Below are 24,933 nucleotides of genomic sequence, written 5' to 3'. Positions count from 1 at the left end.
TTAGCTTACAGACCAGTCCGAAGTATTTCTGCGTCACATCTGCTGTAATCACTTAACTAATTGAGGAGAAACTTCAAAATAATTATTAAAAAAAGCTATAAATAACCTTTTATTAAGAGTACAGCTTATTTGAAAGCATCAAAATCGAACTTTTTAAACGAGCCTGTAAAAATATCTTAATCGAGTTATTGTTCATAACACGTGGGTGAAATATCTCCATGGTAAAATACAAAATAATAGCAGAAGTAAGAAATAACATTTAATGAATAAATATTAAGTTTTGTTTGAAAGCACAGAATTAACATGTCTAAACGGCCTTCTAAAAAGAAATATATCCGAAACAAGCTATTGTTCAACGAACGAGCATACAATCAGACGACACACTCAATAAAATATAGCATCAAGCATTAATAGGTAACATTTAAAACCTAATACAAAAATATTTAAGAAAATCAAAAGCCGCTGCCAGCAGTAAATATATGTTGGGCGAACGCCAGGATAATGCGAATGTCCGACTGAATCCGCACATGCTGATTAATACTTAATCGGAAGTGATATGGCGTGTCCAATCGAAAAGGCCGAGATGGCGCTCGTAGAGGGGTTCACTTATTAGATGACAGGAAGTAACCACCAGATTACTCTCGTTGACTCACGTTCGACGAAAGTGGAGCGATCAGTCGCTGTACAATCTTGTCTCCAGAGAGAAGCGATATTGCCTTACGGAAGCCAATTTGCGGGTTCACTTGTAAAATGTCGTCGGCAACCCATTGCGTGAGAATCGAAGACGGCGATGTCGTCGGTAGGGGATCCGGGATGGCGTCGGGAAGATCTTCCGGCGTGTAACCGGAAATTGGGGACAGAACCTTACGGACAGTTGCTGGGCTGAGGCACGGCAGGGTTTCCTGAATAAAAGAGCGTCTTAAAGACTTGCGGATGTTCAATGCGTGTGTAAATGCAACAACTACATCATTCAGAACGTTTGAGAATAAAATCGAGCTCGTGAAAAGTAGGGTTTTTTTACCTTTTATATGAATACAAAACAGGTCTCGTAAGTGAGATACAGTGCCGAGAAATCACACTTAATGCTGTCCACAATGTTGAAATGCATTGTATCACAAAGTAACGCATTTATTTTAAGACAAGAGATGTCACTGTAAGCCCGGAAATGTCCCAAAAGTATCAATTTCATCAAAAGCTGATATTGAGCTTCAATGTTGGGGAAAACAAAACGTTGTATTCATGTATTTATTTAGGGAAAGAAATCTTAATGTACTCTATCGATACATCAATTTTCATTACAATCAATTGTATACTTATAGTTATGATTTGCACATTTGAATCCCTATACTACTTTTTGAGTTATGATTATCACAACTATGTTATTGGACACTTCACCAGAAAGCAAGCAAAATAAATAACAACGCACCCTCACAAACTCAAGATAAAGAGAGTTATGGTTGCGCATACTGGACTTCAGCCCCACGTTCTTTTTAGATGCATTAAGTTTCATCTTTATATATTTTATTTGACTGGAAATATATAATGCCGAAGAAAATTAACAAAAGACTAGACTGGCAACGTAAACCTTCTTCAGCTTGTCAGATAATGTCAAAAACACAAATACATTAAATAATCTATCTCGCTCTGTATGTATCTGTATTATAGTCTTTGCCGACTAAATTGCATTATCGTATCATTTTGCCTATACCATACGCATAACTGCTTTACTGCTATGACTCGAGAACATCAAAATGGTATCAGTATCATACGTCAGACATGAAGAACTGAAAGCTTGGATAGCGATTTGATATGTGAGTAATTTAGTCTTACAGGGTAACCTAATCTAAATAATAATCGAAATAAATTAATGTAATAAAGTTATATATTTAGACTGCCACATGGTATTTAACGTGTTGTAACATCCTCGTTTTCAGGAAAATATATTATGCGAAAGTATATTTAATTATAAGCATAATACTTAAAGGGCCCTTGGCAAAATTTCATGTTTTTTTTAAATATCATTAAAAAAATAACTTATAAGACTGCTTTATTTAAAAAAAACTTCACACAAGTATACTATCAACATGCAATAAAAATATATAGTTGCCTTCACCACGATTTGAAACCCAACATATTTTGAGGAAAATCTAAACACGTGCTACAAATCGGGATATTAATGGCAGTTTTACATGATCGGTAGTACAGCAAAACATTCATCGCAGGATCCACACATCGCCGCTGGCGAGTGGGCGGCACTTAATATTGTTATAATATAAAGCTAAGTTTATGTGCATCTCATACACTGGATCTTGGCTTCCAGACCTTGCACAAGACACACGAAATACAATTAAGGCACTGCGGATACACAAACTTTCACCATCGGTAATTTGGCGATTAGATAATCGATTCCCTCAAAACTCCACGTGGTATACCATGTAATAATATTGTGCAATCGAGTTTCGTACAAATATATAGAGAATAACAGGTTACTGTCTGATCTTTTTGTTATATATCAGGCAAGGCTTATAATAATATAACGGCGAGGCTTGCCGAGCCGTTATTTTATTCGTGCCGAGCCTAATCAGGCTGTAACCTGTTTTTTGTTTATCATACCTCTACGTCCCCGATTTTACAGAAATTATGAAAACAATCTCCAAAAAGCTGCAGTTTTAGGCAAGAATATGACTTTTGTAGTTTGACGCGTTAATAATTACGTCATGTGCACGCGCGTTTAATATCTGTAAAAATGTTTTTTGCTGTTTGTGTTGCATTTTGGGTGTAAAATATGTTAAATCTTGGTATCAAATTGTTTGTTTTGTTGAATCTGATTCGATTTTAATAAACATGAATACGTTACACAATGTAGTTGATTCCGAGTAATATGATCATCCTCCACACATGACTGATATAAGAACTCCCTGTTGACCATAATATAATAAACAAGAAATATCTTTAAAAAAGATATACGGCGTTGATTGTGGTTGCAGTTAATGCAAGGTTAAGACTTCAATGAATGAGATCAAAGATAGCGAATGTCTTTTTCTGTGCAGTTCTTAGCTGCAGCAAACGCAGTACGGGATGATACGCGGAGTTTTCGCGGGTTATTTTACATTATTACATATTGCTGGTCATAAACGTATAGATACAAAACAGAAAACCAAAAGAAGAATGGAAGTGAAATTAAAACATATGAGTCAACCGGCCACACGCGAAGTATCCGTGAATATTTGAAATATTTATACGCGCGTTCTTCGAACAAACCTGTTTTAGTGGTTCGTCTGGCGTTGCTATTTGATTCGATTTTTAACAGTATCGAGAATCATTGCGCTCATGCTTAATTCATTAGTCAATATGACGGCATAATTCTTGTTAAATTAATTAAAAATAATATTTATCATGGTATTGTTGTAAAACACATTAAGAATCTATTATTGACATACCATATGATATCGCTGGATATCTTCATTTAACATCTGTCTGGTCTAAAGAATATTCCAGTTCACCTAGTTCACGCTATAGCGTCTTTATTATGTAACGATTATTTTCTTGGCCGCGAACTCCGATCAGCACATAGGGTAGAGACGCAGCGATGACCTGTGTGTAAACTCTGACATTCACACACAGTGGCCGCAAATTGACCCGATATACCTCGCGAGTTGAAATGCAATGCATTAAAGTGAGTCTTCGCTTCCACTGCTCTCTATACTTTAACATGTTAACATGTTGACAGGAATATGGAAGTTAGTAATAAATATGAGAAAATAGCCTTTAAGTGCAAACGTTCTCGCGCTGAAAATCTTCTGAAAATAAAAGGTGGACGCACAAACTGTATTGATGTCGAGATTGAGTGTAAAACTGTTCTATCTATTAAGCCTTTTCATTAGATATAAAATTGTTTCATGCTGAACACGCAGTAAAACAGTGTTACAAAGACGCGGACATGTTTCCAATGTTCTGGTCGTATTCTCAAATCAGCCAATGCAGTCAATGAAGTGTATTCATCTGTACTTGGCCGCGGGAAGTTTTATTTGAATTCTATTGGACGCTAACAAAGGTCAGGCTAAGGTGAAAAGCTGGCTTAATACAGCTTACGCCGAAAAATATCAGGCAACGTTATATCAGGCAGATATCAATGCGGTGGTATGATAAAGCGTATAATTGTACCTGTAATAAAGATGGGTTCAAGGCGTCAATATCTAGGTCTCTAGCTCCCGGCAAGTCTGTAGCAGCCGGACCGGTTGTAACAGTTAATCGAGAACCAGCGTCATATAGTCTGAAACGAGAACCAGCGTCATACAGCTTACAATGTAAACCAGTGTCATTAAGTCTGAAATGGGAACATTTTGAGATGCTAGACGACACAGGTTCTATATAAGTCGGACACGCTTTCACGCGAAGAAATAATTGCATATTATGTTACATGGTTTTGCACTGGCCTGATTACGTGTTCACAGAAATGGGATCACTTTTGTTATTTTATTAACAAAATCACACCCGTTTCTAAATTGCACGCATTCGGTTAATTAATGGGGTCTTACTGTGACAAAACTATATCAAATCGTGGACTGCTAGTGACGTCACCCACAACTGCCAACTTCCCATCTCGCTCAAGAGCCCGGATATGCGATAATCTCTCGGTAAGATTTTCGGACGTGACGTCACCGTGAAAATCTATGACGTCACCAGATGTTAGTCTTTCTACCAGAGAGAGATAAGCTGCTAATAGCGCTTCTTTTTGTTGTTGCTTCTTCGTCATAAGTTTTGCTGAAATATAATGGTTACCCAACTAGAAAATCCCAGGTCTCAACTGAAATCGAATCCGAGACATCCTACTTCCAAGGCAAACATAACACCGATATTCTAGTATACGCTACCAAAGCTACTTCATAACTATAACGGTTAAAGTCTACAAATTCAACATAACAGAAAAACCCTTGCAAACCTGCTGATTTTTCGCTAATGTATTTCATTACGACCTAATTTCGCGTTTTCACTTTTCTAAATGTTCGCTTTCAGTTGTATATCTTTATCGAACGGTGTAACGACAATTTTAGGAAAATTACTATGGACCTAATTTACTTTTTGTTTGATAAGAGTGACTGTATTCAACTCGGCCTCAAGCTGCCACCCTTCTCTCTCCCCCCCCCCCCCCCGACACACAAAACCCCACAAAAACAAACTACACCAACAACAAGACACACACAAAGACAACAACAACAAACTAACTACCTGTAATTAAGTAATTAAGTAAATAACTTACTAGGTCACTAACTTACTAACTTACTTACTAACTTACTTACTCATTACCTAACTAAAAATATATGAGTGAATAAATTAATACATCAATACCAATGACCGTCTCCCGCTTGGACAGAATCATTCCGAACAGAAGTTGTCGGTGTTTGACGTCATTTCCGGTGCTGTTTCGCTTGTCCTTCTTTCGTAATTTTGTGCGTCGCTGTTTCACTGGCGTCCTGGTCTGTTTTTCGTCTGTTTCGGCTTTTTCGCGTCGTTCTTCCATCATTCGACCTAATATTTACATTCTATTGTCAGAGTATTTAAAACTGTTTGCTTAATTAGTTGTAACCCTAATGCCACGATTCTACTTGGTGCTGTATAAGGAATGAACCTTTGTACCGGAGAAAATTAACGTAGCTAAAGGGTGTTTTCTAATTCAGTTTGAATTACGCAATTTATAGTATAATCAAGTGTCATAAAATTATTATTATAAATAATTACGTTCAACGTTTCGATTTAAGCTTATAATCAAATACATGACTAGATTTAAAATAGCGACGCTTCGGATATTCGTTCACATACCTTTAAAAAAGTTATTTGAAACATATTTAGCATGCATCATGTTGACGCCAATGAAACTCTACTAACAGTATATATATATAATATATATGTAATATATAATGTAATAAATGTATTATACAAATATATTTATTGTATCTTATTTGAAATATAAATGTGTGTCCATAGCTTAACAATAATATATAGTACATGAAATAATTGTATGGCATGCTTAACAGGTAACATGTCTTTTTTTCCCTTTTCCACGCGTTTACACTGTTAGCCGTTCTAAAGAAGCTACCGTATTTGCCCTTATTATTGTAACCTATGTTGTGTCAAACTATATTTGTGTTAAGGCTTTATAAACTGCTTATATGACACCTTTAGATACGATCATACATGTATACTGACAAGGAAATTCGTTTATCTCAAGGTCAATGTGTATTAATGTATGTCCCCAACCCTTCGACTTGTTCTTCCAAACATAAACTCTACTATATTTTCCCAAAGGTCATATCAGATAAACAGGGCTAAATAATACTAATAGTACCAAGCGAGTATAAATGCCATAATTTATACACGATAGCGTATCAAATATCAAAGAAATACAAGCATCGTGTATTAAATTAATTATAGTGATTATGTATTGGAAGTAATACGTGTTCTAAGAAGCAAGAACAGCCATGACCTCGTGACTTGCAAAATATCTCAGAAAGGTGTCTACTTTAAGGCCAACCAAACCCGGCTTCTTTGGTTTTGTTTTTCGATTTGATTTTCTTAGAGCGCTGGTCGTGGCGTATGCGCGTGTATTGCGGTGTTTACTGGTCCTTCCGACCAATGAGGCTTCATTACGTGAGAACCCGGATTGTGTCCCAGCACTTAAAGATAGTAAACTTACAATATTCACAGAAGTTTGATTCGTTTTCTTTTTAATTCTTGTCTCTGTGATTTTCAGCGTTTTGAGTTTTACTGAAAGAAAGTCCATTATAGCCTGGGCTGGCGTTTTGGGGTTAAATCGTAGTACCCGAACGGAATCCAGGTATTGTGTGGAGACCGCCAACCACACTCACATTCATCGGGAGATGGAATTGGACCCAGTGTACAAGCTTCTTAACTAAATGAAGACATTTCACGGCCTTTTCTTTCGTGCATTTACTGCCTATGGGAAAGCTAATCGGCTTGCATTTTTACAAGACAGAAATTTATTGCACAAGAAATTAGGGCGAACATGCATGTCACGCTTACAGCGTCGGGATCGAAAGACATAATTCCGAGAAACGTATCTGAGAAAAAATGTTTATGAAAGAACCAACGTTGTTAATAATTTTATAAATATTCAATAAGACATTGCGCGTTTTCCGTTACGTTGATAAAATAGTAAAACTGCTATTTCTTTTATACCTTCTGATAAAGTATAACATTTCTGCAGTGAAATAAAAGCAGTGAAAATAAACAAAATGTTATTTTCATCGGTGAAAATAACAAATTTTAGGAACTAATTTTTTATTTTAGATTATCATATGAAGATTTACTTCAAGATTTACATATTTTTTTTACGATCAAGAGTGAATTAAAAACGGAATTCCATCGAATCCAACAAATTTTCTTTTTATTATATGATTTTTTCACCGTTTATTTACATTGTAAATGAGTTTAACCGGAGAATTGCGCTGTTATAATTACGTCATTTCGTGTATTGAAATGTATTGAGGCACGCCACGGGAGAAAGGGTTACTTTTCAGCGAAAGGGAAACAGCTGTTAATTATTTTCTTGAAAAGGGGGCATGAAAGGAACATAAAATTTGTTCATGTCAGTGTAAGATCGTTTGTTATTTCACTCGCGATCATAGAAAAATACTATTTTCACTCGTGGAAAAATATATTTTCTATGATCACTCATGAAATAACAAACGATCTTACACTAAAATTAACAAATATCCTCTATATATTTAATCTGATTTGCATACTGAATGTTGAAATAATAAAATTTCTTAAAAATATGGCCTAGCATCGACACATGGAAATACATGTATGTATGTGATTATAATACGGACCTTATAAACAGCTTTTAATTAGCTATTTATTTCAAACAAGATTGATGTAAAATCAGTTATTTAAAGACTTCAATTAAACTAAGTCATACTTAACAAAATTTATGTGTAATTCGAACTTATTCGACGCAATTGCTTAAGATTTATTTAATATTAAATACGCTCAAAAAAAACCTAGTTAAACTAGTACAAAATAAAACATTTTATCATTAAAATAAGACCAGATGCCACATTTACCATTATTGTCAAGTTGATAAGTAAGCATTTAATCTTTAAACAGAATCTCGCATTAATCTCTCATAAAATGAAGAAAACAAGTTTATGGCGCAGTTTGCTTCTTGAAAATCAAAATAAGCTCCCATCAATTGTATTCTTATATTACATAACAACAGCAGATGCACCTAAAAGTACTTGCAATAAAAAGTACTTACAATAAGTCTTAGTTTTCAGTTACTATTACTTAGTAATGCACACATATGTTTACGCCTATCTTTAAAAATATATAACATATAGAGTGCTCAGATGGCATCATTTGAGGTCTAATGAAACAAAATGACATTTAATTCACTGACAGATGTTTCGTTTATAATGAATACATGTAATAACTTGTATATAAGGCTGGCTCTGAATGGAATACTCAAACGCAGTTCTTAATCGATTTAATCCAAAGGAATCTTAAGCAATCGCCTTTATTGAAAATATGAAAAGAGTTACGAGTTCGTTGTCCATCGACTGATTTTACAGAAAAGGCACATTTGAAACAATATCTGCAAATTTCATTTTTTATTGAATGTTTTAACTTGCGCTTTTATTGTGCTGTGTTTTCTAACATGTTTAAACCCGTCCATACCCCATACCTCTCCAAACCCCATACTAACTACAAGTCCTCGTAAAAACACACACATTGTCATCCGAATGTAACGTATTGAAGACATCAAAGAGAAACAATTAAGTTCAGCCCTGAAAGTTTATGCAAATGCAGTGGGTTTTATTTGACATCTGATATGAAAAATAGATTTCCCATTAGGACGATTAAGAAAAATATGCTTGGTTTTAGAGTGGGTATTTAAACCCCCACAATATATAAACTATCGAATTCGACTAGGTCAGACCGTACTTTTCTCTTCAACTGCCGGGGGAGATAGGTGCCGCAAATATTGATAGGTACCCATTCATTTCACCGCTAAAACCATAAATATTAGTCCCTGTAAAAACATTCTCAGAGCAATTACACTTTGCAGAAATAGTAATTAACTTACATCTCATCGATATAACTACAAGCAAACTAGTCGTAAGGAAATAAACATCCTGTTCTTTTAATTAGAACTGATGCCATTTAAGCATGCATTGAATTATTTTCGGTTAAAGGGGGGTTTATATTCGCACGCTTACCTTTAAACTCTCGCATGATGCTCGTGTACACTTCAGGTGCCACCTTTTGGTAGTAGTGCAGCCAGCGCTTGATTTCCGCCATCTGGGAGCCGGGAGCCAACTTGTCGAACCTCTCACGTGACCAACCAGTTTCAGGCCCGTTAGCGGACGAGGCTTCGTCGTCGCCGGATCGGCGCTGTACCTCTGAGAATCGAACCAAACTATCGAAGTATCAATCGTGACAATTATTTATTGTCGATTTTGAGTTCAAATGCGATTTATTAATCAACGAGGGCGTTAGCCCCATGTGATCTTAATTGTTATGTAATCAAGTACAACGACTATATACTGAAATTCGTTCATAAAAGAAATCGTTTTTAAAAGTTTTTTTTCAATTATAACTGACCTTGCATCGTATTCTGCAGTCAAATGTGGCAAATAATTTTCAGATTATGAAAAACACTTTTATCTTGTTAATAAAGGCCATCAAACTGCAGGAAAAGTGTCTCAGTGAACATGTCTTTATCTACTTTTTTTGTAATGTTGAGATCGCAATTCGATGTTTTGCCAACGATCCCGGTTCCAATGGAGTGGTTTTTTTTCTTTAAATTAATCAAAAGTTGTAATTACATGTTAAGTTGACATATTAGTATTTACAAAGTTTTACCCACCATTACCGGCCTTGTGTGAGTGTCTATTATCGTCCCGAAGAGCGTCTTTGGCGCGCAGGAAGTAGCGTAGCTTCTCCTTGTCCGCCAAAGCGTCCCACTTCCGGCTCAAAATGGCGTCCATTTCGCCCAGGGAGGCGTCGGGGTTGGACAGGTGAACGTGTCGCCGGTTTTCACTGCAATTTACTTAAATGTTTCATTGTACTTATTAAATTTAATCTCGCTCTGGGAGAAACCCGGCTGTGCAGTCCGCTTAGACTGGATTTTCGTTAAGAAGTTACTTCCTTCATTGAAATATTCCATACATGCGTTAAGTGTCCTCCCTGATTAGCCTGTACGGACTGCCCATTCTTATCTGGGAGGACACATTACGCAAATGCATTGAGACTGGTATTCCCAGATCCAGGCTTAATTGAACATGCAAGTGTCTGCATCACCATGAAAGACACTTTTTTCGGCGTTAGCTGTATACGCCAGCTTTTCACCTTACCTGACCTTTGTAACTGTCCAATAAAATTCAAATAAAATTTCCCGCGGCTAGTTCAGAATGAATACACTTCAGTTATCCCATAGGCTGATATGAGCATACCATCAGAACATTGGAAACATGTCCGCGTCTTTGTAACACTGTTTTACTGCGTGTTCAGCATGAAACAATTTTATCTCTAATGAAAAGGCTTAATAGATAGAACAATTTTACACTCAATCTCGACATCAATACAGTTTGTGCGTCCACCTTTTATTTTCAGAGGCAACAGCGTTTTTACTTAAAGGCTATGTTCTCATTTTAGTACTTACTTTCATATTCCTATCAACATGTTAACATGTAAATGTATAAAAAGCAGTGGAAGCGTGGCCTCACTTTAATGCATTGCATTTCAACCCGCGAGTTATCAGGGTTTATTTACAGGTCATCGCTGCGTCCGAAGACGCTTATGTGCTGACCTGAGTTCGTGGCCAGTTTGTTATATAATATAGACCCTATCCGTGAACTAGGTGAACTGAGATTTTCTTTAGACCACAAAAGATGTTAAATGAAGATATTCAGCGATATAATTATGGTATGTCAATAATAGAGTCTTTATGTGCTTTCAACAATACCATGATAAATATTATTTTTAATTAATTTAATAAGAATTAGTCCACCATATTGCCTAATGTATTAAGCATGAGCGCGATGATTCTCGATACTGTTAATAATCGAATAAAAAAGCAATGCCCGACAAACCACTAAAACAGGTTTGTTCGAAGAACGCGAGTATAAATATTTAAAATATGTACGGATACATCGCGTGTTGCCGGTTGACTCATATGTTTAAATTTCACTTCCATTCTTCATTTGGTTTTCTGTTTTGTATCTATAGGTTTATGACCAGCAATATGTTATTATGTAAAATAAGCCGCGAAAACTCCGCGTAACATCCCGTATTGCATGTGATCCAGCTAAGAACTGCACAGAAAAAGACATTCGCTATCCTTGGTCTCATTTTTTGAACTCTTTACCTTTCATTAACTGCAACCACAATCAACGCCGTATATCTTTTTTAAAGATATTTCTTGTTAATGATGATACTCTGTTTTGGGAAACACTATCGGTAAATTACTATTTAATTAAATGTGTTCTTGTGGAAACTGTAGAACTACAATTGACTTCATATTAAAAAATGCACATACAGAAACGGAGCGCTTTTTCTCGAATAAAAACATTTGGATTCGTGACTGGCTTTAGTGAAAAGATTGTTTATGATTTTTTAAGCGCAAAAATATGTTGTCTTCAAAGGTGAGTAACTTTGTTCACTTGTATGATTATAAAGAATATTTAATTATTGAATTTGATTTTTATATTCGTGTTATTTTGATCATTATACATCGCCAAAATCAAAGACATCCTGTTTGAGGTACTGTGATCAGGACTTTTAATGTTATTCATTTATAGGTATCAAAATAGATGTTTTATGGGTTTTTTACTTTGCCAAAGCTAGTGTTTTTCGATAAATAACAACGCCTTTGGAATAAGCATAATTTCAAAAAAAAAAATCGATCGTAATACAAATCAAAGTACTGGCAGTACTGGTGTGACGATGCTTTTGAAGAGTATGGATACCATACATTAATTTAAGTTTATCTATATAACCACAATTGTGTATGTTGATACGAACATTTGGGTACGATAAAAATTTGGGTACGAAAATTTTCGGAACGAAAAAAATTTGGTACGAAAAACATTTGCGTTCGAAACATTTTTGGTACGAAAAAAAGTTAAGGGGTACGGGGAAGTAGTACCCGTGGGTAACTTGACCCATTGAGCGAAACTGGGAGGAGGGTCACATTCTTGTTCATTAAGTATGGCAATGCATTCATGATGATCCTCGAAAGTAGGTATGAGCACATAGCCGGACCATGTGAGCTCAATCGTATGAGCACTTGACTATCCGAGTTCGCCCACGAACATATGGATAAGTTAACTAATAGCGAAATGACCTTATACATGTATATGCTGAAATCTAACAATCGAACGAAATATCAAACATGGTATGTACACTTAGGTGGTTGTGTAATTTCTGTTAGAATATCGTATTCAATATGTAAATTTTAAATGATTGTGCCCGCACTTGAGTTTGTTGCCTTGTTCGAGTCTATACGCGCCTAGGCTGCACCCAGTGTGTGTATTTGTGTTTTTCCAAGGTAATGAGATACCTCCGCGCTGAGGCTGCATAATGTTGGGACCCGGAGTGTGTCCAGCACTCCAACCTAATAAGATTAGATTGACGACAGTTGGGACGAATTTTGAATGATAGCTGCAATTTCCAGCTATTTGTTTTGTACTGAAATACTTTTTAATTTGTTATATGGTCAAATGCTGCGGGGGGGGGGATGAGATTTTCCGGAAAAAAACAACTGTCCGGAATGGTGACCACAAAACATACAAAATATAACATTGCGCCGGGAGCGGGAATCGAACCGGTGTCGTAAAGGTGAAAAAGCGAACGTCCTTACCACTGCGCTAGCGGGACGGACAATTACGCAAAGAAATGTTGTTTTATCTATATATATCATAGCTGTGCAGCGTTTACAATTTACAGGTTCGAAATCGTTTGCATTCTTTAGGTTTGTGATCACGTTAAAAGTTAATTTTACATGTTTTTATTCGCAATTTATTTACTAAATCGAGAACAAATATCAAACAAAATAGAGAACATATATAGTTGTTTTATTGGTCCATAAAAATAAAATGTATGTAAAATTACTTATTTGAAATTAACGTTCTGATTCACTTATTGAATCTGTTTCCCCAGGATATGCTGTTCTATTAATATTTACCTTTATCAACACGAACGACAACTCTGCTAGGAGAATGTTATCAATGAAAATCAACGAGCAATCTCCTACGCAGTGGCGAATGCCAAGGGAAGTAACTGAAAAATCGAGTTATCTCAATCGGACTGGCTCGGTCTTTTACATAGGTCGCAATTGTGAAGAATTTTTTTACTGGTTATCAAACCTTGGACGCTGCTGATCCAGCATCGTCAAAAAGCACGGAATCTAAAACAACAAAAAAGGAAATTCCTTCCCTTCCTACCTGGACCAAAGTACGCATGCGTGTGTATTGAGCACGGGATTGTTCAGCAGGTCAGCGGCCCCGGAGCGTCGCCTCTCGCTTGTCAGTCTCAGCTCCACCCCCGCACATCCGGAAGGACTCCTGGGGATGAATCAGACTGCAGTCTGAGAATCAAACATTCGGGGATTTCCATTCTTACAAATATTTGGTGATTTTCGTCGTAGCTGCTTCCCATCATAACACAAATTTGGTTATTACCATCCTAACAAACATTTGGTGATCCCCACCTTAACAAACATTTGGTGATCCCCATTCTAACAAACATTTGGTGATTTCCATCCTAACATAACTTAGGTGATTCTCATTTTAACAAATATTTGTTGATACCCATCCTCAAGAATTGGTTATCCCCATCCTTGTTATTTCTATGTTTCTTGTACGAAAGACGTAAGCGTTTTCTCTAGAAATTTATGGTTTCACCGCACATTTTTAGGGACAAGTGGGCCTTTGCTTATTTCCATTTCTTATTATGTCAACACACCGCAATCAATTTAGTTTATATATATGTTGTAGACATGCAAAAATAAAAAAAAATATCTCGCAGCATAATACACTTTGTCTAAGTATTTTTTATACCCCATTGTTTTTGCGCAGATATTTCTTCTTATTGTTTTTATTGTTTTGTGGTCCAACATTTCTCGGAAAACGATATGTTTAAATTGTAAAGACAATATAGGTACGTAATTAATCTGCTTTTACTTAAAAGCATGCTTTGGCAGGACTCGTCAAATTGTCGACTATTTATAAAAACAAACACACACTTATACGAAATGGAATACCATAAATATGTAACCACACAACTAAACTATAAAAAAGCAATCGTTACCATTTCGGTTTCTCAATGAACAGCTTCAATAAAGATCTTCTTTTAATAAAACAAAAGGTAAATTGTTAGACAAAGAAATGTGTATTCCAGCATAAAGATAAAAAGCAGGAGTTTACCATTTAGAAGTTCCATCCTTTCTCTTTGTTGTTGTACTTTTCTTATTTGCTGTCGACATTTCACTCCCAGATATTACATAATGTCTTTCGCCGTCATTCTCTGGCCCAATATTGGAACTTTCGTCTAAATCTGTCGTCCGATGTTTAAGTTTGAACTTGTTAGATTTTTTCTTCGACGACTTATTCGATTTAGTCATACCCGGACTCTCACGTGACGCGCCTGATGACGTCACACCCTGATAGTTATGTGATTCCTTCAGCTTTATCCGCAAAGGAGGGATCGTTTTAGGCACGGATAAATGTTTACTGAAAATGTGCCTCATCTGCTGTAATGAGGAGAGTTTAGCATTTTCACTCACTTGGCCTATTACTTGACCTTCGCTCTCACCTTCAGTTTCAGCAGAATTCTTAATGTCATTGATATGTTGTTCTAAAATTTCACACGCCGTTTTCTGTTCAGTTGCGTGTTCAGAAAGTCGCTTGGAGCGTTGTGGTGTTAGAATTAAAGTGCTTGCTTCTAAGCTGACTATTTTATCTTGTACTTTAGTTGTTTTGGTTGTTGTTGCTGAAAGTTCTGGTGGTTGCGAAGTTGACTGTGCTTTCGTGTCCGTCTCTTCTAGATTGAATATGTGTTCCAACGTTGTGGAAACGCTTTCTGAGAGCTGACTATCTCTTCCCTCGCATTCGCAGTCCCCTTCATTCATTGCACCCATTTGTTCAGCAATAACATGAACTGATGTATCGTTAAATATCGATATATTCTGATTTAACTCGCTCTGCGCAGCGCCTTCAATATTTAATCTTGACGATTCTAATTTAATGTTCTGCCTGAATTTATCACTATATTGATTCGACTCATCTTCATCAAAATCAAAGGCCATACAGTTTTTAAAAGAAGATGGCTGTTCGATTGAGCCAACTGAGATAGACATTGAAGAGTTTACAAACGGTTCCGACAAATTTTTTGACGCGTCTGTACTAGAACTTTCCTTAGTAAGTTCATTTTCTGTATGTGCCAAGTTATCTTGCCATGTCATTATCTTAACTTTATGATCAGTAGACTGGCCCGCAATGATTTCTGCTCCTATACTCGATGAAACGTCAGACAAAAGGGAAGATGATTGAAAGGTTGCATCATTCATCTTGTCTGCTATGTGCATCGATTTCTGTTTACATGGACTTACGAGAGAATTCTCCTGACATTTATCACATTCGTCTGCATCTGTTTCGACAATTTCTTCGTAAAGACCACATGCTTGTAAGTGAAGCCCGAGCTTTTTATCCATGTCAGTCTCACTTTGAAATATTTCCTTGTTTGTATTATCATCGGCAGTTGTTTCTTTCTTCTTTGTTAACGCACTTGAGCATTCTTCTACTAGGTCAGAAGATATATTCTCAATTGCACTGCTGTCAGTTCTTTCCAGTATTCGTCTTCTGTCCTGACATCCTTCGGTTGTCATGTGGTCATAAGGGGTCAAGCTGTCCGTTTTTACAAGCGGCGTCAAGCGCTTGAACGTGACCGTGAGGGGAATACCCTCCCACAACTCGTCCTTTGTTACCTCACTACGCAGTTTCTTGCGCCGTGGAATATAGTCCTCGTCTTCGGAATCACTACCGAATTCTGTCGAAGAACATCCGGTGGTTGAACCGGTTCCAATTTCTATTCTGTCTTCAATATTTAGATCCTTGTTCCCAAATACAATTTCTGGTGTTTCGAATTGCATATTAGTGTTTCCTATTTTACCTGAAATGATATTGTCATTGATTGAGCTTTTGTCGATTTGGCGTCTACGTGTTTTGCTCGGTGCTAGGATGACTTCATTGCATGCACTCTTTGAAACGACGCTTGCACTGAGCGCTGCCGATGTCTTCTGATCTTCTGAATCGTTCGTTCGCGGCCATTTCCGACCGGCTTGCGATTTTGATTCCGAACTCGTGGACGGAAATGGAGATTCTGGAAGATTCTCCGATGTCAAATTGACTGTATGCTCCGGGAAGTCGTGACTTCTGCGTCTTTTTCGAACTGGTGTTGATTTCGACGATTTGCCCAGGCACTCTGGTTATAACAACGAAGTACATGTATGATCATGCATAGATACACTAAAAAGTCGTTCACTTGTTACATTTTTTTTCCAAGATACAGAGATAGTACATTTGGTATCGCATACCTACAGGCATATGGAGGGGTATTAGGAAAGCAGATAAACTGAACGAATTTTAAATGATTTTGAAAAAGCAACATCAATACACTACATCGAACAATCCAAACTGCAAACGCCGGAAACAGTTAACAAAATATTTATTTTATTTCTATTAAAAAGGAAGTTGTCTTTTCATAACATATTTTGTTTAAATGTTTCAGTTAGCCATAATAAAATGTAGTATGAAATGACAACTCGTGTCAGATCCTATGTTTATGTTCGAATGTAAATAGCCATTCTCTTGAATGTTTATCACTTTTTAGTTTGTATCATATTAAAATAGACTTAAACTATATTGAGAGAGACTGTCTTAGAATTAATATATCTTTTGAAATTATGAATTGGATTATTTTGTATTAAATCACTTTCTTTATGACATGTCAGTTTTAAATGGAATTCTGATTGCTTTTAGTTAAATACATAAGTTATAGTCTGTACCCATTAAATGCTGTGTATATGTTATAATATACAGATATTGAAAGGTCTTTAAAGTGTAAACGTTGTTTTCAAGAAGATAGCATTTTTATAATTTTCAAATCGTCATATTGTATTAGATTACTGAACAGTGTTGATAAAAAATATGTTCATTATTTTCTATGAACAAGCGTATTGACACATTCTTTATGTATCACTATCAAAGTGAATGTTAAAAATGTTTGTATATTGGCAACGGGTATTTTGAAACGTAAGGGCATGTTACGACATGAGCTCGAACAGAAGACCGCGTTGGAACTTGCACGCATCTGCGGACGTTGACGACGTCACAAACAGAGACGGTGTACCAGGGATGTCAAAACAAGAAACAACAACACACAAAAGAGGATGTGCAACATATGCACCCGGTTGGCGATTTCGACGTATTAATGTGAAGGCTGCATAGGTTTGGTGGCACAGGTGGATAGTGGATAGTTATATGTAACGAAGGTGTAAACGCCCAAGTTATACGAAGATGTGTAGTTGCTAAAAGAAACAATTAAATCTTATTACGAGTCCACTTTAGAAGAATGCTAATGTCAATGCGATGTTTTGTTGAAGTAGTGGAAGAGTATTTGTCACAAGCAACAAATGTGCAAGTACCAATATGTTGTAGCTAATGACGCTTGTTCTAACCTGTAAAACGCAGACACTTTGAATTACTCGTCCAAATTCAGTCAAAGTCAACCAAAGGTTGCATTATGATGATATGAATTGATTGGATTGGTAAAAACCTGTGTGATTATGCATGTGAAGGTCCAGCTCTGTTCGTTAGGGACAAAACGGTAAAATCAAGTTTAAATTAACATAGCTCATTAATAGTAGCCTAGTTAAAGACAACGACATGTGTGATTTTAAATAAGGGTCAACACGAGGAAGGATTATGTACACACCAAAAACGAGCATAAGAACATATATTCACATACGCGGCATAGTGATACTATACATAATAACAACAACTTTCATAGTGAGTACCTTTGATGTCAAATAGTGCCTTCCGGTTGCTTCGCAGTCGCGGCGAACTCTCCGCTAGTGGGCTCTGTCGGCTCCAGTAATCGGACAGCTTTTTGAGCTCTCGTTGGTAGTGGTCAGAGAGCGTCCCAGGAGTCTGTGGAGTGTTATTCGAACTCACAACGGGTTTATTGGGAGTGCCGTCCGAACTCGCCCACGGTTTGGGAATGTTGTTCAAACTAACCCCGTGATCCTGGGGAGTGCCACCGGAACTCGCATAGGGGCCATTGTTAGTGCGGCTTAAACTCACCGTGGTATCCTTGGGAGTGTCGGCCAAAACCTTGCTTGGTGTCCGAGGAACACCGTTTCTAACAGACCGGCTCGACGTCTTAAGTTTCGCGCCAGGTTCGCTATCAGCATCGCGTCGTAAAGTTTTGAATGACTCGACCGTTTCTATGTTGGTTTGGCTGTCTTTGGTAGACTTTTCAGGCTTGACGGATCCGCCCGTAGCCTCTGACAATTTCCGGGGCGTCGAACGAGCGTCGTGCTCCTTATTTCTTCCCCTAGCCCTGCTGTGTGTGGCTCGCTTTGATATTTCACTGAGCGATGGTGTGTTAGGCGTCTTCGTGTCACCGAGTGTTGGGTGCTTAACGTCTGCAACCCAAGATCAATGCTTACACATTTATTTAACATTTGCCGCATTTGTTTTTAATAAGTCATGAAATGAGGACACATATGATTTCTCTAAACATCTATGCGTCAAACCTCCGCATAAGAGGTATTACTAATTTCGAGTATAGGTCTTTGATACTAGCCATACGGTTTCTGTGTGTGCAACCAATTCACACCCAATGCTGTTAATCTGAGTACTTGACAGGCGTTTGTGAAGTGGGTGCAATATTCTCGGTGTGGAAACTGGGTACATCTTATTTACATCTTATTTATATTGTACCCAAGTGAGAGTTGTGAGGAAGGGTGATGTGTTTATGTGCGCTCACTGTGTTGGTGAGGAGTAAAATACATGTTGATACAAAATTATTTATCTTTACAACTTGTTGAAAACGTGTTAATGGTTGACATTATTACAATTAAAGACATCAATTGATTTAATTAATTTCAGATCCAGGTTGCTTTAAAAGTGATACAAATTTAACAGTATGTTCAATAATAATACTTAATGTTCCATGCATTAAGTAAATGTGTAAATTTGTAATGAGTTAAAAATATGAAATACTTTAATTCGTATAATGAGCAACTAAACGTCAACATACTGCTAACTAGACACTCGAGCATAATTGCTGATGATGGTCAGTTACAATTTTTTACATGATAACATTTTTTATGCTATGTAAACTATACATTCAAAGCTCAGTAACGTTAGCAATAAAAGGAATTTGTTTTAAAGTATAAGAAAACCTCCGTCCGAGTCTGGATGGATTTTGCTTGTGATTGTAGTGGATACCTGCCGGGAGGTAACCTTATACGAAAATTAAAAGGAGTTCGATAGATACAGCACAAATTCAACGAGAAAGTGGGTTGTGGACTCATGGTAATTTAATTTCCTTCCTCAGTCGCTAGTATTTTATTAATTCATTCAATTTGTTGATGGGGCCTTTTAAGTTTTGGTAAATTGACAAAATTTAAAAAAAAAGTGTCAGATTCGCAAATTTTCGTTGTACTTATGATATTTGTGAGGACACAGTAATACTGAACATTTACCATGCTCTAAAATATCCATCATATGCATCTTTTTACGATCTGAAAACCTGAAAATTAAAAAGCGCTGTAACGCAAAACGATTGAATAATTTGGAGAGTTCTGCTGTTGTCGTTATTTTTTGTGATACTACGAGGATTGCTTATATCAAGTATACAATACATCACTCATTGTGAGAGCACGGATGGCCGAGTGGTCTAAGCGATAGACTTACTCCAGGGGTCAGTGGTTCGAGCCCAGTTCAATGCTGTTAATCACGCGCGCCACCTCTTTTTTGAGATGCATTAATAAATGAGCCAATTCTACATCCGCGGTGGCGCTCAGGCCCGGATGTTTTGAAATTTATCGGATAAGTTTACAATTGATTAGGTGTATATTTTTTACAACATATTTCGTATTATTAAAAAAAATCGAGCAATGTAGTGCGATTCAGTGACTATAAATTCATCCAAATATGTACATAAACATACAATCACAACCCATTGGGAGACATGAGGACCTTTATAAGTTGTGGCATGGTAGAATTCGTAAAAGAAAATCGATGTCTTTTGCCTGTGTGACGAGAAATTCCCAGCTAATTAAATCGCTCATTACATAAAACGATTGCTTTGAACCTGTACAAGTTAATGCATGCACAAAAACATCAGCTTCTAGCCGATCAAATCGATAAATTTGCATTTTTTTTCAAAAAGAGATAGAGCAAATGCCAAGGAGGTGGCGCTCATATTAAGAGGTGGCGCCAATGCACATTTATAGCTATTTTAAAGTGAAATATTTAATGAAATGGTTTCTATTATGTGTACAGGACTTAAATATTATTTTCTGTAAGTTGACTACTCCAGCACATTTGAGTCGCTTGAGTTTTTAATTAGAAACAGTAGTTTTCTAATAATGTCTTGATGGATTTAAACGATCGTCTTAGTAGGATCAGAACATTTAACATGTATTATACAAAAAAGTTAACGGTATAAGACCGAGCTATCTTCATTATTGGAGTTGATAGTGGGAAAACAACATATATGAGCCCAATTAAGATTCGTTGACCTTTTCCTTTTAGTAAGTTAAGCATTTGGATTAAGGACAAAAATCATCGTTTCAAGAAGAAGTATTAAGTATCTTATTTTTATTTTGCGAATAATCATACAATATACAAATATTGCTGTCGATGAATTATTTTGATAATGTTGTACATTTAGTAAATGGTTTTATTTTGTATTACAAATTTGTGGTATATATCGAACCATGTTTTATTCATGTTGATGACTTCTAAATTTTAAACATAATGCAAAATATTTTGAAATAAACGTAAACAAACTAATCATCCTGTACAATTATCCATGAAATTTCAAAATATACGGGCCTGAGCGCCACCTCGGAAGTTGAATTGGCTCATTTAACAATGCATCTAAAAAAAGAGGTGGCGCGCGTGATTTACGGCCGTGCAGTTAAGGGTTACTTCTTTAAAAAAAATATATTCTTGCTTTTTTTACTGGAACTTTTTAGATCCAATGTTTAAATGTATCAATGTAAGCATGTAATGCCAAAATCTTTGAAAAGGCCCCTTGAAACCATGAAAATAGGACACGAATTGAACAACATTTAACAAAATCAAATGTAAAGGAACAAACAAAACTCGCACATATTACAAGATCAGTGATAACCCCGCACGGAGGAGGTAGAATTGATAGGATTGTTTGAAACTCTTGGAAGTTAGGATTATTCACTTTAAAAACTGACCCAAAATTAAACAATAATTTGAACATGTTGAAAGTTCGTTAAATATGTTTTGCACATAAACCGGCTAAAAATGGACTTACATCGGCTTAAAACTCTCTAAAACATATACCGAACAATTTACCGAAACATCTTATTAAAACAATAATTCGTTCAAAAATATACCTTTAATTTTACTCTGTTTTCTTGCCATTTTATCCAAATTCAGTTAATGTATGAACACCTTCCTTGTGAGAGACATCTTTGCTACGTCACAAACCAGTTTATATGACGTCATATTGGAATTATGTCACGACATTATATCGAAATTGGGTTTAAGCGAATTGTAATTTCTCCAATATAATTTAATGTCAAGCGAGTTCCGGTTATATTATTACAAAACATATTCTTCTTCATATCCCAATTGTATTCGTCGATTCAGCTTAACAAGTTTACATAAACACAAAAAAGAAATGTTCATACATTTTGCAATGACTGACACCCGGACCCATTTCGATACTAGAATTTGATAAAGTGGACATATTTTATACTATAATTTTAATCTCTATCATATCAATACAGTATACTTATTGAATTTACTATTATATGTTTTATTTGTAAATTTATATACAAGAATGAAATTTATCATACCCATTTTGATACTTTCAAATCTATATGCATTTAGACTATATACAAGCAAATTTCTGATTTCAATACCCATATCTATACTTAGATGCTCAAAACAATACCCATATCTATAATTTTAGTCGAAAAACACACGCCATATTTTCGGCACACCCTTATATACCCGTACATAGGAAGACTATGGGGACTGACATCTTGCTTAAAATGTGATACAATCGCAAATAATTATATACAATAATAAATATCAAATGAAGTTTTAAATTAATTGCTCTTGGAAGGTATTGTACATACTTCACAGCGTATTGCTTAAAACTTTCTTTATATTATATATAACTAATTGGGTGCAATACAGAAATTACTTTTCCGCTGTTATTCATTAGCAAAAAAATAGAACAAATTACAGTATTTTGATATTCAAAGCGATTTATTTGGAAAATAACTATTATATAGTGGGTACAGAGCCCGTACAGAGTGTAAGTAATTTACTATGAAGCGTCATAAATAGATATGTGTTGCGTTCGGTGTATCCAGGGCCGGCTTAAGCTGTTTTGGGGCCCAAGGCTGCACATGTTACGGGGCCCCCCTTCCCTCTGGTACCCTTCTGTATATTGAAAATCATACTTGATAACTACAAAGATCCGAAAAATTGCATTTGTACACAGTTAACAGTTTCATTATAAATAGCAAAACAAGTTAAACAATGTATAACTATTTTATTGACTGAACTTAACACACATGTTGCATGTTTTACCACAAGTTAATTAACTGAGATAGGAAGATTACTATAACAAAATAGATTATTATACAACCGAAACAATAACCACCGATTCGCTCCCAAACTAACCTTATCCTAAAAACCGCACGACGAAACGACAAATTCGCAATGAGGTGAGAGTGGTAAAGTTACTTTGGGGAGGAACCGTGGAAAATAGGGGAGTTGAGAAGGGGGCAATTGTGTGGGAGAGAGGGGAATAAGGGGTTGTTCGTATTCAAAAAAGGAACAGTTCAGAACCGAACTGTATGTCTAAGTTACGAACGTGTTATTGTCATTTATGGGTGGCAGTAGAGGGAATAAGAAAGACATTATACGACCAATAGGGAGTGTGGTGAACAAGCGATAGAAGTATTATATTTATTTGTATATTTAACATGTTATTCGTTTCTGTGTTTCATCGATGTTTCAGGTTCTCAGTTCGTTTAGGACAACTATACGTTTATTATTTATGTGAGTTAAAAATGCACAATTACGTTTAGTGAAAAACGCATTATTTTAGGCCTATAATCATGGAAGATAAATTAACGCATTGAGATAATAATGCAAAAAAATCGTTTTTTTGTGACAGAAATGTCGCTTAGATTGTAAAATAAATGAGAGATGTGCTAAGTACGATATCGGAAATCACAACATATCATCGTGGATAAGATATGCACCAATTTGTGAAATTTGAAATACTGCTTCATTTAATGTTATTATTAAATGATTATTTATTATTATTAAAATTTTAATTGACCCCTACCGGCATGACCGTTTTCGAATCGATTATTAGTCGCGTATGGTTTGGACGTGATATAAGCATACAATAATTTAAATATCATTATAACATCCACCGCGATACATGAAGATATAGTAGTGTTGATACATGAAGATAGTAGTGTTGTTACATGAATATAGTAGTGTTGATATCAAGTAACCTCTGCTGTTCCATGCCAGCTGCGATCATTGCCATGGCAATGTGCTTTGCTTGTGTCGATAGGGAGAAAGTAAAGTATGAATGTTTTAAAGGCCAATGTTATCGAAGTTTACGCTTCTTGTTGGAACATATGTTAAATAAACATTAAACAATGTTCTGTTTTCACAAACAACCGTTCACCCATTCGCCGGCCCATGCGTCTGTCCGAAGGTTTGTCCGTTCATCCACACATCCAGCCACACATCCATCCACACATCCACACATCCAGCCATCCATCCATCCATCCATCCATCCATCCATCCAAATTCACGAAAACTTTATACCACAATTAAATATGCACGTATCTATAAACGCTTATTTATGTAAAAAAAATATTAATTAATTATGTTTGCCTTCCTGTAAAACATCTGTGTAAAAAAACTTTTATATCTAATTTTAGCTTCTCAGAACGTCTATAATAAGATGCAAGATCAAAAAAGGAAATATAATTATGCTCGAATTGTTATAATGTTGTTCACAAGAACTCAAGTGCGCCACTCTTTCAGAAGAATAATGGGCTGCTTTGTAATATCATAAATGACCATAAAACACATTATATCATATTTAACCTGGCCTAAGTCCGTGATGATAGTATACAGCTAGCTGCAGACGATTATTTCTGTCATCAAACCGGGCGTGGCAAGTTTGCATTGCTCGCGCGCGTTCTCAGTGCGATATGTTGTCTGTTGTTGTAAAAAGATCGAGAATATGTGAAAGCATTTCATATCAATAGATGGCATTCTTGATGAAATCGCGGATATGTACGGACGCAATTCAGGTACAATTTGTTGACTGATCACTTTGCTCTTTATATGCTAAAATGTATATGTTTTAAGGTTATACAAATATCATGATCATGATGATGATGATGATAATGATGATGATGATGATGATGATGATGATCATCATCATCATCATCATCATCATCATCATCATCATCATTATCATCATCATGATCATCATCATGATCTTCATGATCGTCATGATCATCATCATCATCATCATCATCATCATCATCATCATCATCATCATCATCATCATCATCAATCATCATCA

At 36.1% G+C, this 24,933-nt stretch overlaps 1 protein-coding gene across 2 annotated transcripts; it reads right to left on the bottom strand.

The window, feature by feature from the left end:
- Nucleotides 1-246: 246 nt before the first annotated feature.
- On the bottom strand, nt 247-21,789 carry LOC127845222 (uncharacterized). Of its 2 annotated transcripts, XM_052376020.1 has the most exons (10): nt 21,689-21,789; nt 18,098-18,727; nt 14,448-16,503; nt 13,467-13,586; nt 9,890-10,062; nt 9,240-9,422; nt 5,350-5,529; nt 4,539-4,764; nt 4,165-4,273; nt 247-902 (listed from the first exon to the last, which is right to left on the bottom strand). In XM_052376020.1, exons 1-10 carry the CDS (start codon nt 21,714-21,716, stop codon nt 636-638), a joined length of 3,972 nt encoding a protein of 1,323 aa, XP_052231980.1. In that variant the 5' UTR covers nt 21,717-21,789; the 3' UTR covers nt 247-635. The 2 variants fall into 2 exon arrangements, with proteins under 2 accessions (XP_052231980.1, XP_052231981.1); XM_052376021.1 differs by lacking the exon at nt 18,098-18,727 and having other exon boundaries at nt 21,689-21,776.
- Between the last annotated feature and the right edge of the window lie 3,144 nt (nt 21,790-24,933).

The sequence above is a fragment of the Dreissena polymorpha genome, chromosome 9 (assembly GCF_020536995.1).
Source record: "Dreissena polymorpha isolate Duluth1 chromosome 9, UMN_Dpol_1.0, whole genome shotgun sequence".
Lineage (NCBI taxonomy): Eukaryota > Metazoa > Mollusca > Bivalvia > Myida > Dreissenidae > Dreissena > Dreissena polymorpha.
Note: the sequence above shows the minus strand (reverse complement) of the source record. Positions and strands in the feature narration are given on the sequence as shown.